This window comes from Etheostoma spectabile, chromosome 16 (assembly GCF_008692095.1).
Source record: "Etheostoma spectabile isolate EspeVRDwgs_2016 chromosome 16, UIUC_Espe_1.0, whole genome shotgun sequence".
In the NCBI taxonomy this organism is placed as follows: domain Eukaryota; kingdom Metazoa; phylum Chordata; class Actinopteri; order Perciformes; family Percidae; genus Etheostoma; species Etheostoma spectabile.
Genome location: NC_045748.1, coordinates 17,512,408 through 17,525,749, shown reverse-complemented (window position 1 = coordinate 17,525,749; position 13,342 = coordinate 17,512,408). Strand labels below are relative to the sequence as shown.

Sequence of the window (13,342 nt, the reverse complement as noted above, 5' to 3'; positions counted from 1 at the left end):
TTCTTTCTTTTTAGCTCGCTTTTTGTCATCGGTCTTCTTTTGTTTGCCTGTCTTTGTTTTCTGAGCAGGTGTCACTCGAGAAAATTGGCCGTTTTCCGAAAGTTGGGCGTTTTTCAATACCAAGTACGCACAAGAACGGATTGTGTTCTGGGGAGACCGTACTTGCTAGCTGTACCTGGAAGACGAACTCGCAAGTTCAGAGCAACACAACGCTGTTGACAGTTTTGACGAGGCGTTCTTCGTTATTGCGCAACACCCCCAGCAAAGAGGGCGCTTTACTTTGATGTATGTATTCATAATAAAGCATGGACGGTCACCTTTCACACCGCCTTTGTTGTTTTGTTACTTCATTAAAGTGCTATTAGTATCACGGGGAATAACTTTATAAATAACGACACAACGGCGGGAAAAAAATCTGTAACATTGTTCGGGATTCAATTTTAATTGAAAGCAGAACAGAAACGTTAAAATTGGTATTAAAATTATAGATGGACTTGGTAAAGTTAGTCACTGCCGTCTTACCGAGAAGCAGAAGAGGAGCCTGAGAGGGAGGAGAGCCAGGATGAGGAGGACAGATATATATAACAACAGCGGTAAAAATTGTTTAAAATATCTTACAATTGTGGACCTGGCTTTGCTGCAGGGGTCTGTCTAAATGTGGGGGGGCCAGAGGGGTCTGTGAGCTGACTGACTGACCGGCTCGCGAGAGTCATTCCCGGCTGGCGTAGCAAGCTCGCCCGCCGGGGATTGTGGAGCTTTCCAACTCCGAAGGCTTTTTTAATTCACCATCAATTTTCGGTGAACTGCCTATACTCAAAATCTTCACAGCTGATTTCCGCCTTAAAACATCTTAAAAATGAATTCATTGATTTAAAATAGACGTAAATTGTGAAAATATGTGTACCGGAAAACATAAGCGCTTTACACCGAATTGAATGCTGGGTACCGGCCGCCCGGCCAAGTTCACAAGTACAATCCGATGTATCCTCGGTAAAATGGGCGGTGCGAGATCACATCGGGGATTTTAACTGTTCTGGCAAAATGCTAACTTGTGATTGGGTCAGTACTTTGGCCACCAAACATGACGTTTCACAAGAACACAAGAACACAAGTCCATAGAAGAACACATATTGAGAAACGCCCTTGTTTCTCCGCGAATATCACAGCTGCAGTAAACTGGCAATCTTGAACTTGAACGGTGGTACACGCTGTGCGGGGGAGGGGTATGAGCAGCGCGTACACGAGAGTGATTGACGCTGCTAAGACAGTCCTCCTGGCTCTGATTGGCTGTTTCTGACCGGGAGCGGTGTATTTCTGCAAGTGGCAGTAGGAGCACAGGGAGGAGCCACAGGAGCTTGATTTTTTCACAGATTATCTGTCTCATATTCTACTGTCAGGACATAGTGGCATTTTTAACAAATATGTTAAAAACACATTTTTACAAAAGTTACCTACTGAAGCTTTAACACAGTATGTTTATTTGTAAAATTCACATTTAAAGATTTTTGTATTTTGTTCAGTGTCCTTAAAGCAAGTAGACTCATGATAACATTATATCGCAATCGTAATAACTGTATTGTCAATCGCAATATGACTTTTTCTTCAAATCGTGCAGCCAATCTTTGCACTGTAAAACATCTATCTGACCGCTAAGTCAGTCAATTGTCATTTTAGCCTGTGTTAAAACTGATACCTGTCTCTGTCTGCTGGTGTCATATGACGGTGAGACAGCGGAGGGGAAGGACAGCAGAAAGCACTAAGACTTGGGAAAATTATTGCTTGAGTGAGTGAGAAACTGACAGCTCAATGCCAGAAGAATAGAGTGATCACACTTCAGTCTGGCCCAGAACTGACAGCATCAGACAATGTGATGTTCACTCAAAGAGCCCAGAGACACCTTGGGGCCATAAGGCCAAACCACCAGACCTTCTGTCCTGTTCAAACTGCCTCAATATGATTCCCCTACTCTTACCCTCTTTTACATTTCAAACACTGATGTCTATTTTTTTTTAAAGAGATGCCAATCCACAAGAAAAGATAAAAACTACCTAAAAACCCAATTATACAGTGTTTGCAAAGACAGTGTACATGCGCAATTGCATAAACCATATTTAAAGCAGCTATAATTAATATTTAACATTGGAGCACATGACTACTTATAATTTGACATGGTCAAAGGAAGCAAAATAAAATTCTGCAGTTCCCCTCAGCTCTATGGACCTCAACAAAAGCTAATGTCTGTATTTGCTGAATGTGGAAATAGGCAACTGTTTGCTGACAGCTCAGCCACATCAATGTAATGTAAAAGGTTTTACTATGTAAGATGCCTTAGTCAGTGTCTGTCTGCAAAACCATGCCATTATAAAAGTAGCTTAAGGATTTTTTGAACAACGATGGAACTTTGGAGCAAAGTTTAAGGTGCTCTACTAGCATGCACACAAAGAAGCTGAGATGTTCATTTATTAAGGATATGGGTTTACAATGAGAGGGATAGGAGCACAGACGGAACAAGTAGAGCAGTGTCTAATTATAAAGATGTACTGTAGGAGAGAAGGTTGAGCAGAGGACAGTGAAACGGAACCAAGACAGGGAGAAAGAGGGAAGTTATAATAATTAATTATTATAATACTCATAATATCAGAAATAATCCAATAGCAAAAACAACAAATTAAACATCTTCTGTAAGGGTTTGTTATGCTTGGCTTGAGCATCAACTGGGCATTGGGTGAGAGGCAGGCTACACCCTGGGGTGGTCCCCATTTTACAAGGCTAACACACACAGACCGAGAACCACATTCACACTCACATATGCTCAATTTAGAGTTGCCAGTTCACCTAAGACTGCCAACAAAAGCAGTTCCAGGAAATTGAAATATATGGAACAAAATGGGTACACCAAAACAAATTGAAAACAAATTAAACATGATATCACTGAAGTGAATTATCTAAATTACTTCCAAACAGAAATACAACGCAAGGTTTCTGCCAATTAAAATGAAGGCCACAGTCATACAATGATGCATAGATATTTGGAAATATTTAAAAAGTTGGCAAGAACTCCACAGGATATTGATTAAAGCCTTTCATTATTTTAAATGGATGACATTTTGACACAGTAAAAAAAGGAGATGTAAATAATAAAATAATGATTTCTGAATTACATTTAGCTTTTTGGGTTACAGGATCCTTCATATTCCAACAAGTCAAAATGTCTATTGTGGAAAAGGCCTGAAACATCTCATTACCTATGGAAATAACTGGTTGTCAAACTAGTAATCATACCACGTAATGCGCTGACAAAACAATTAACAGCATTTTAAACATAATCCTTCTCTCAAACACATTATTTCTACTTTTCCCATAATATTTATAGTCATGCGAGAACAGGGAAAGGAGAGTTACAGGGTGCAGAGTAAAGTTCCTCTTTTTGAATGTTTCTAACTAGTATAATGGTTTATGTTATTATTATGGTTATGCCACTTTTAGTTTAGTTAGCACTGCCTCCAAACTACCAACTTGACATCATGACAGTCTATCAAACATTTCTCGGCAGATTTAAATGTTACTGAACTGTCAAATGATTTAGGCAGTGTCTAGAATAAAGTGTTATGTAAACAGTAATTATAATGTTGGACAAAATGACAAATGCTAAAAACTTCAACTTTAGAATCACAGTGTTATGACGATGTCAAGATGTCGAGATCTCTGGTTGCAGTGAAAGTGACAAACCAAATTACACACAACTCTAGTCATAAAAATATGTTTAATTCATGTTTATCTAAGCTGTGGCAGCATAGTCAAGACAGTGTTATGCACACCCTTTAAATAACTTTCACCAAAAGTGTTTTTAGGGTGAGAGAAGAGGAGTTGGGTCTGTGAGCAGGAGAGGTCAGAGGATTCGAGAGAATGCAGAGGTGGCTAGAGCGAAGGAGATGCGGTGAACTGAGAGGAGGGTAAAGACCAAAATAGAGCAAATGGTGGGATGAGCAAGGAGAGGTGAGGCAGAGAAAGAACAGAACAGGTGCGAAAAATGCAACTTGAAGTTGGAGTTTTCGGAGAAAGAAGGTGTGATGTGACGAAAACACAAGACTAAGAGAAGAGAGGTGTAAAAACACAGCCAGGAGTGTTCACAATTTACAACTACACTGAACAAAATTATAAACTGAGCTAAAATGTACACAAAAAAGCTTATTTCTCTCAAATATTGTTCACAAATCGGTCTAAATCTGTGTTAGTGAGCATTTCTCCTTTGCCGAGATAATCCATCCACCTCAGAGGTGTGGCAAAAACTTGAATATATGCACTAATTTGTGTTAGGAAAAGGGTATAAGAAACAAGGCTGATTCTTATTCATATATTTACTAAAGAATGACACATTATTATACAGCCGGTTACACTTTCACCTGGTGAAGAGCCCAATACACTAAAAACAGGCTAACTGTTCAATACTTGACACAGCTATATCAACGGCTATAACTAAACAAAACAAAAATGATTGCCATCGGCCCTCTATTGGCAGAAATTGCCCAATTATGATCAAAATCGGAACTGAAGACTAACAACGTGATTCGGGGCTCTATCAAAAACACAGTTGGTAAAAGTGCAGAGGCTGATCTTACAAATTAAAAAAAATGAACAAGTCTAGAGGGGAAAGAATTTTGTCACTATGGTGAGAGAGAGCGGCAGAACAAATTTATGTGGTGAGTTGAGCTGCATTCTTGCATGTGTACATGTGTATGTTAATACAGAACATAAGCCACAGCAGATTTAAAGCAACAGTAAATCCTTGTATGCCACAGTCGTAAAGCTGCAGTATTGAGATGAAAACACTACTCATACAAGAAAACAGCTACATATAAAGAAAACTCGCGTCTTCTTGCCATTACTGTCGAACCAGCTTTCTACTCCACCTGCTAACAATCGGTAATCGCATACTTTTAAATGTTGACAATCCCCCATATCCTGACAGAATCTTATCAACTACTGCCTTCACCAGACTGGTTTGACATCTTAACTTCCACCACACACTTCCTGTCAACAAAGTCATTACTCTTTCCACTCACTATATCAGTACCACTAACTCCAACTCTTCCTTAATGCCAGCAGGGAAGAAGAACCCTGGGGAAAAATCAACAACACACTCTTCATGCAATATGAGGTGACGTCAATGCATATTTAAAGTGCATTATCACCCGAAAGTGTGTCAACACACTTACTCACTACAATTTAATAAGATTAAACAGGAGCATCAACATATGTAACACTGACAGAGATGTCATCAGCTTGCAAAAGTTACCCTCTATAAATAGATCCTGTACACAATTGTTGTGGTTAAGGCCTGGTCCCAATAGCATTTATAATGGCAAAATGGAATTGCTTTGATTAGTAAAAGTAAAGTAAATACATGCATGTAAGCCGTCTTGACAGTGTTAACCTTTGGGAAACGGAGACCCGGAGATGGAGGAAGCTATCGTAGCTTCTTAGATGTATTTCTCCATACACCTTTAATAAACCACCTCTGTCAGAGCATAAATTGTTCTTCAAAAGAGGAAGGGTTTGCAGACGGTTATGAAACAGGAGTCAATTGCAGAAATGTCTTTGAACAAACTGTGTCAACTCGTTGTCCCATTAACGACAGGGCTAACAAGCTTTTTCTTTTTTAATAATTAGGGCCCAAGCAGCGACAGCCCTATTGAAACTGAAGAAATTATTATTCTTCCGGCAGATTAATAGCCTTTTTGAGGAGCTTAACATACTCAACAACTCACTAAAATTAGCGGTTGCATCAATCCTGGTGAAAGTTTACATATTTTAAATTGAGCCCCTGCAGTATTTTTAACATAGTCTAACGGAACTCAGTACACATATGTAGCATGTCAAGACGTACAAAAAACCTAATAGGAGCCATACCCTAAACCCAACAGGAAGACTAGTATTATGAATTGAATGTTTAAAATTAGTGTGATTTTGTCCATTTCCACATGTCGTATTTTAACAAACTCCTCCTAGAGATTTCATCCAATCAACTTCCAATTTAGTCTGTGCCATCTTAACCCTTGTGTTGTCTTCCCGCAGACAACATGAGGGTTAAGTCATTAAAGATTAAAAGTTATTAAAGAAAAATGTTTTGTCATAGGGCAAGGCCGTGGCGGGGCGACCATTTTGTGCATATCGTCATCCAAACAGGAAGTGGGTGTAACTTGAGTGTACATTGTCCAATTGGCATAAAACTTTTCATGATTCATAAGAGTCCAAAAGCAAAGTGATCCAAAGAACTAATCCTAGAGATTTAATCCGATGGACTTTAAATTTGGTCTGTACCATCTCAACACTTTAAAGATTACGTCAAATGGTTTGGGCGTGGCGGCCATTTTGAGCATTTATCAATGGACAAAGAATTTGTTGTATCTTGAGTGTATATTGTTATATCTGCCCAAAATGTCAAACGATTGACAGGAATCTAACCTAAGGACATTTTCAGGCCAAAATTGACTTTCGATCATAGCATGATGTTTGTCATATAAGGCTGATAGTCTGTTGCCAGCCCCCCGCTGGCAACAGAATATCAGCCTTATATGACAAACATCATCTGATTTACACAAAACTAATGTGTGGTCTACATGTGACACTGAGCCGCCCTCTTTACTACAATGTTACTGGTACCACGCCCATGTACTCAGAGTCACGCCCCCTTCTATGCCTTTTGAACCGTTTAATGTACAGTCTTGTGTGAGGTATCATTCATCTCAGCAGAGAGTTCCTTTTTAATTGGTGATGGTTTGAACTGCCCCCTATGATTTAGCCACAACCCCTTTTCATAACCCTGTTGGGTAATGACGTACTTATCCAAGACATCGCATAAAAGACATTTATCTCAAAACAAGGTTGGGGCCCCATTAACTTTTGGCATCTTTACAAGCATATACAATCGCTTAGTCATGTGGTAGCTGGTTTTAAGTCTACGCCTTATGTTCCAATAGTCAATGGAGAAATTGAATTGTATTTTTACTTCCGGAACCAGCTTTGGGCGGGACTATTGAGCTCTATTGTGTGAGGTATCACTGAACTCAGTAGAGAGTACCCTTTTCATTGGAGATGGTTTGGCTCGCCCCATTTGCTTACGCAGTGCCCCTTTCATAGCAAATTACCAGTTTATTGTAGGCTATTGTGTGATTTTTGGCTTGGTAGCTGGTCAGCAGTTAGCTCGCCGATACAGCAGTACAGTGCGGGTATACCCTACGTCACCAAGATTTGTGGATGCCATTTGCTGTGTCACTTTCTGATTCACTGAGTCACATGACAACCATCACATGCAAAGAGCTTTCACTATACAAACTTAAATGTCCACACTGTCCAGTTGCAACACAATATGACACTGTTTTTTTGAGCGTCAAAAAAGATATTCAAAGAGAAGAAGAGGACCCAAACGCTAGCAACCACCAGTCACACATGACACTGTGGATAAACCAAGTGGACTGTCACACTTACCCACAAAAGATAGTGTGTTTCTTTATGCATTCACCATGCTACACATGCATTTCTTAATTTATGTGTATCTACAACCATATTTCTTTGGCTTAAGTGTTCATAACTTACCATAACTGAGATGTGCAGCAGATGCATGTGTTCATGTAGGGCATGAGTAGGCTCCCGAGCTGTGGGTTGTGTTGTCTGTGCTACAAGCTCAGACTCAGTCATGGACACATGGAAGTACAGTGTCCCATTTTCCAACCACTGCTGCTTCCAGTGTACCTGAGAAATATCTTCTCCCGTACCCGACATCTCTGCAGAGAACAAAGGGAGAGGAAAAAGGGACAACGTTTAATCCATGAGAAGTTCACATCTACAGTAAACTGGTGTTAAAGTCAGTTTTCCTAACCTTACTGTGTGAAAACTCAAAAGAAAAGTAAACATCTAAAAACAGCCTGTGAGGAGTTTAGTTGTGCATTAGTATTCCAGTGCTATGTTCTGTCTAAGCGCAGACAAACACTGTGCTGCAACTAGAAACCTTGAACCCTTGAATAGCTGGACAGACTTCTTAGGCTTATCATAATTGTGTGCATTTGTGCAGCTGGCTCAGGGAGAATTACTGTCAAGCAAATACATTTCTTAACTACTTTGATAAAATCTTCATGACTGCAATTTCTCTTCAGAAATTTCTCTAAATTCGAAAACAAGTGGCGAGCATCACAAATGTTATAACCATTAAAATCAATACAGCACTTCAATTATAGACAAAATCTGTCACAGATGGAGAGGCCTTTACCGGTTAATATTCATTTGATTACACTTTTCTTGTCAGGCATTAAACACAGATATAACACCTTTACAAATGGGAAGACAATTCATTTATCAAGCTTGATTAAATTCATATGTCCAAAGCAATTGTAGAAATGCTGACTCACCATTTAATGTCCTTTGCTTATCTACATAAATCATCCTACATTTTGCACCATTATAAAACCATTAGCTCCAAGCCATTTCTGGCATTAAGTATCAAACTTGAAAGGAAAAGCTGAAAACGTTTAAAAGCAAAAGGAGGAAAAACAATAAGACCAAATTGCAATTTATGGAGCAATGGGAAAAGGAGATAAAAAGAGCAGGGGGATCTCTAGTATATCTTGATATGGATCAAGGCACAATAATCTAATACTATCAAGTGGGAGTGGTTGTCCAGGAGAGACGTACTGAGAAGCCTCAGGGAGCCTTAGATTGCAAGGCTTGATACAGTATTTGTCATGCGGCTGGGTGACAAGGGCATAGACAACTGCTGACATCTCCTATCAGCGGCAGGTAGCAAATGACAAATGGCGTTTGGTGCAGCTGGTTATTAACCCACTAACTCTGGGTCAAAGGACATGGACGGAAGGGGAGGGGTATGTGAGCTATGTGCTCAATAGTGCCATGGGCCCTAAGGTGCAGGGAGGGAGCATCCAGAACACACATCCCCTCAGAAAATGTAGAAACTCCTAACATGGGATGTATAGACTTCATATTATTATGCTACATTAACTAATAGGCAACGTACTTAAACATACTGTAGGGCTGCAATTAACAATTATTTTCCTCAAGCTTTCTTTTTTCCTCAATTGATCTGATTATTGCTTTTTCAATTGATCATTTAGTTTATAAAATGTCAGAAAATAGGGGAAAATTACCAGCACCAAGCTCAATAAATCCTCACATGTGCAAAGAAATAACCAGTAAATGTATTTTTTTTTCCATGAAACATTATTTATATTATTAAACTTTTTTTTTTGTTGTCCCATAATTTATTGACTATCAACTCATGGAAGCATTCATTCATTCATTCATTCATTCATTCATTCATTCATCAATATAAACACTTTACCTTATTTTCTAATACACCCTTTTAAAAGTACACTTTAAACATCATCCCTTCTTGTACTATAAGGTGTTCTATACTTTTGCTGACTGCAGCTTCTGCCTACTTATTTTGTAGGGTGGCTAATTATTTAATGCCATAATTGCTGGCTATTCAACTCTTTTTTTAAATCTGTGGGCTGAAGACACACTGCTTGACCTTTCACCTTGACAGGAGATAAAGCTTTGACTGCTGGTCCAACAGTGAGGTGCCTCCCGCCATCTGTTACGGTTTTAAACAGCTTATCAAGCTCCTGTCAAATTTACCTTGGAATTTTTCTCATGTGATTCATGTGCATTTCAGAAAGCTTTAAATAACTGTGATTGTGCACAAAGCTGACACTTAGTTTGATCCAAATTAAAAGTGTTTTTCATGTCAACAACTGAACAACTGAAAAGCAAGTCTTACAGTAACAAAAGCAATCGTATGCAGGATGGATGGACAGTAATAGACTTTCAAGGGCTGTTACCTACCTTTGTACGATTGTTATGTAGATGAGGAATCTCAGTAAGCATGCTATTTAAAGACAAAAGGATTGTGTGGGAGTGTGTGTGTGTGTGTCCTTGTCTTCTGCGGTATCAGGCTTGTCATTGGGCACCTGGCCAGACGTTAGTGGGATATAGGTGTATGGCCTCAAGGTCTGCTAGTAATTCATTAGGAGGAACATTATTAATGTGGATTTGTGCATGATTATGTGTATACGTGCATACTGTATGTATGTATGTGACTGAAGCCAGTATGCTCCTAGCAAGGGTGTCAGCAATGTAGTGTATCCAAAAGTGAGTCCAAGGACAACTCAAAGGAATCCCATAGTGAACATGACATAAAAAACTGTATTCATTAACCTTGTGAATCACAGAGAAATCGGGATACAACACAATGCTAGGATTCTTACAGGGTAAAACAGCTTATTTGAAGTACTTTATTAACGGGTTATCAGCATTGTGGTCATAAAGCTCCAGTCAGAGAGAGACAAAAAGACATTAGGCTCATATTATTCAAAAACTGTTGAAACAACATAAAAGTGGGGGTCTGATTTGCAGAATCATGCATTTATCTGAATCTATAAGCCACTATTGAGGTTGCTGGCTGCCTTACTATGTTTTTCAAAGCATACACTACATGTAGCGTACCAGTATAGAGGTCATAATTCATTTTAGTCAACAAAAAAAAAAATCAATGCGAAAATTACTTTAACTTACACATACAGTGAAGTACAGGCGACCCCTCCCCCAGGTTTCCTTTCAGTCCATGTCGTGTGCTCTCATTGGCTGTAGTTTCCCATCAAAGTCACTGACACAGGGGAAAGTTTACACATTGCACTCATGCGTTTTTATGCGAGCCCCAAGCCAATAATGATTTGCCTCTGATATGGGGCTTTTGCTCCTAAAACTTGGCGAGCGGAAAATCCGGGCTGAAGTCCTTTAGTGGGCACTTGCCATTAGAAAGACAACATCAGTGAACCTACGCTTATCAGTTGTGGAGTGATAGTATAGCTCTTAGTAGTAGCTGTTTAAAAAGATCATTTCATGTGCAAAAAAGCATTGCAATGATGAGCAATTTCCTAAAGATAGACGTCAAGAAAAGGAGTGTGTGAATGAACCTGAAGAAACCCTAAAAGTTAGCGGAACAGACCCGCAGACCCGATTGACTGACGGAGCGGGAGAGAGAGAGAGAGGGAGAGGCCGAGGGAGCGCAGTTCTCCGTGTTCTGTGTGTGTGTGTGATTGAGCCGAGCGTATTTGTAGACACGGGGGGGCGCTGTGACTATCACAGAACGCAGCGCGGCCAGTTGAGGATTTGTTTTCAATCCGAGCACGGATATTGACTTGTATTACTCGTATAATACTTGTACTCGGCAAAAGTGCTTTATCCGTACCGGATACTCGTTTCAGCAGAGTACTCGGATCATCCCTATACGATATGTTTTTGAAAGTAGTTCTAATTCAATTAGACAAACAGTAATATAAAGTATACAGGATGTAATCCATCATTATGGCCTTTGCAAAGTATCAATTAAAAACTGGACAATATACTGTACCCTCATCCTCAGAAATTCATGATGAACACTATTTAAATATTTCACCTAATTCTTTCTTTGGGTTGATTGTGAAAGGTTCATTTAGTGAGTGAGTTAATTGGTGGTTCAAAGTAGTTTCACAAGTAGTTTTGCTGGGTGGCAGAGCAGCAAACTAAACCAAGTGATACTGATCTGCAGCGCTTTGCATTACATTTTTAATCACTCTTCGCCATTCCCTTTGTAGTAAGATCCATTTTGGACACAACACATTTTGTAAAAGTTCATGGCTTGCCATGATGCTATCTTGTGTTGCTTGTAGAGTGATGATTTTAAAAAAATGGCAGTAATTAAACTGAAAATATTTTGATTAGAGTCAGTTCAGGTCTCATGGACTGATTATTAGGATCATCGCAGTGTAGGGAGCAGCATAATGTTTGCCATTTATTACTGGAAGAGTTCAAAGTAAAATTGAGGCAGAAAATCTGCAACAACAAATAACACCAAATAACAACAAATATGAAAATATGGTTTAGTTCCCTTTTACTTTTCATTAAGTTTGCATGACAGTTGGCACAATTATTATAAGCTTAACTCAAATACCTTCATAAAGCCTTCTTACTCTTTGGTAAGTCCTCTATGCAGGTACTTAAGATGAAGTAAAATCTTTTGAACGCTTAATGTCAGCAGAATTCTTATAAGATCCGGTTATCATTTAAGTGCTCACGCTAAAACTTACTGTGCTTTTCTTCATTCCTTTTCCTTTCTTCTCTCCTTTAAGATATTGTATCTTTTCTTCATCATTTGCAAGTGCTGAGTTCAATTTTGAGTTTCTACTCTAGTTTTCACATTCTTTAAATGTTGCCTTGAGCAAAAGTCATTTCCACTTAGCACAGTCTCTCATAGTTGGATATTTGAGATTGTTGAGATGAGGTTGCCCAACACCACTGAGTGAGAACATGAAGGCCTGGAAACCACTACACAGCAGACAAACCTTGAATAGTTACATCCTAAATGTATGCTGCTCGCCATTTGCTTACAGGTTCGCCATATCTTTGACTTTATATGGTAATAATGTGTTGATATGGTGTTTTTACAGCTTGTTTACAATGGCCCCCATGTGGCCAAAATGATCACTTAACGCAGGTTTAAGCAAGCTGGTTGTATAGATCAGATGACTCCTTCTTTACCAACCTCTATCACTAGCAGGGTCAGCTAGTATCATTATCAGCTGCTAAAAGTAAAAACAAGTTTAAAAACAAAACAAACAAAAAAACTCACTTTTGTAAAAATTACAAACTGTGGGGTCCATTTTTGTAACCTAAAAGGTAAAACAATCTTGAAACTAAACATGCATTTGCTGTTCCAAAGTTTCAGTGTTTGAATTAATAGGGATTAGGAGTTCCTCATTCTAAAGAACAGGGGAAAGACTGGTAATGACGTCATCCAGAGTCAAATCTTGGAGCTGCTACACTAATCAGGAATACAAAATAAATAAAAAAAAGGCTTTAACAGTATTACAGTACTGGTGATCAAATTAAATCAGATATGAGCATATTTTCTTAATCACAGCTGGAACTCATTTAAATGAAATGTCTGAAAATTTCTACGAACCCACAGAGTCAAAAACCTACTTCACTCAAACGGATTAGCTCAATACATCTTCAATTTAATCTTCAATACTATTATTTCTAGCTAGGGAGATGGTAGTCTGTTAAGATGCCGTACTCGCATTACAGTCTAACATTTTTTTGAAACAATACATTCAACATCATCACTACCAGTTATAGCAAAATCAGGCTGTGTCATGACAATCACCATCAAGGTTGCACTGCCTGCAGACATGTGTTAAAAACAGACTAAAATTCAGCATTCAAATATATTGTCATAAGAGCTGACAAACAATTACACAGTCTTGTCTTCTCTTCTGCCACCCCCCCC

The 13,342-nt window shown here is 38.9% G+C and overlaps 1 protein-coding gene across 1 annotated transcript in view; it reads right to left on the bottom strand.

The window, feature by feature from the left end:
• astn2 (astrotactin 2) overlaps positions 1-13,342 on the bottom strand; it is a 285,511-nt gene that overhangs the window by 225,358 nt on the left and 46,811 nt on the right. Inside the window, exon 2 of the mRNA XM_032540394.1 lies at positions 7,597-7,784. Within this exon, the coding sequence (XP_032396285.1) occupies positions 7,597-7,784 (188 nt within the window). The remainder of the gene's footprint in view (positions 1-7,596; positions 7,785-13,342) is intronic.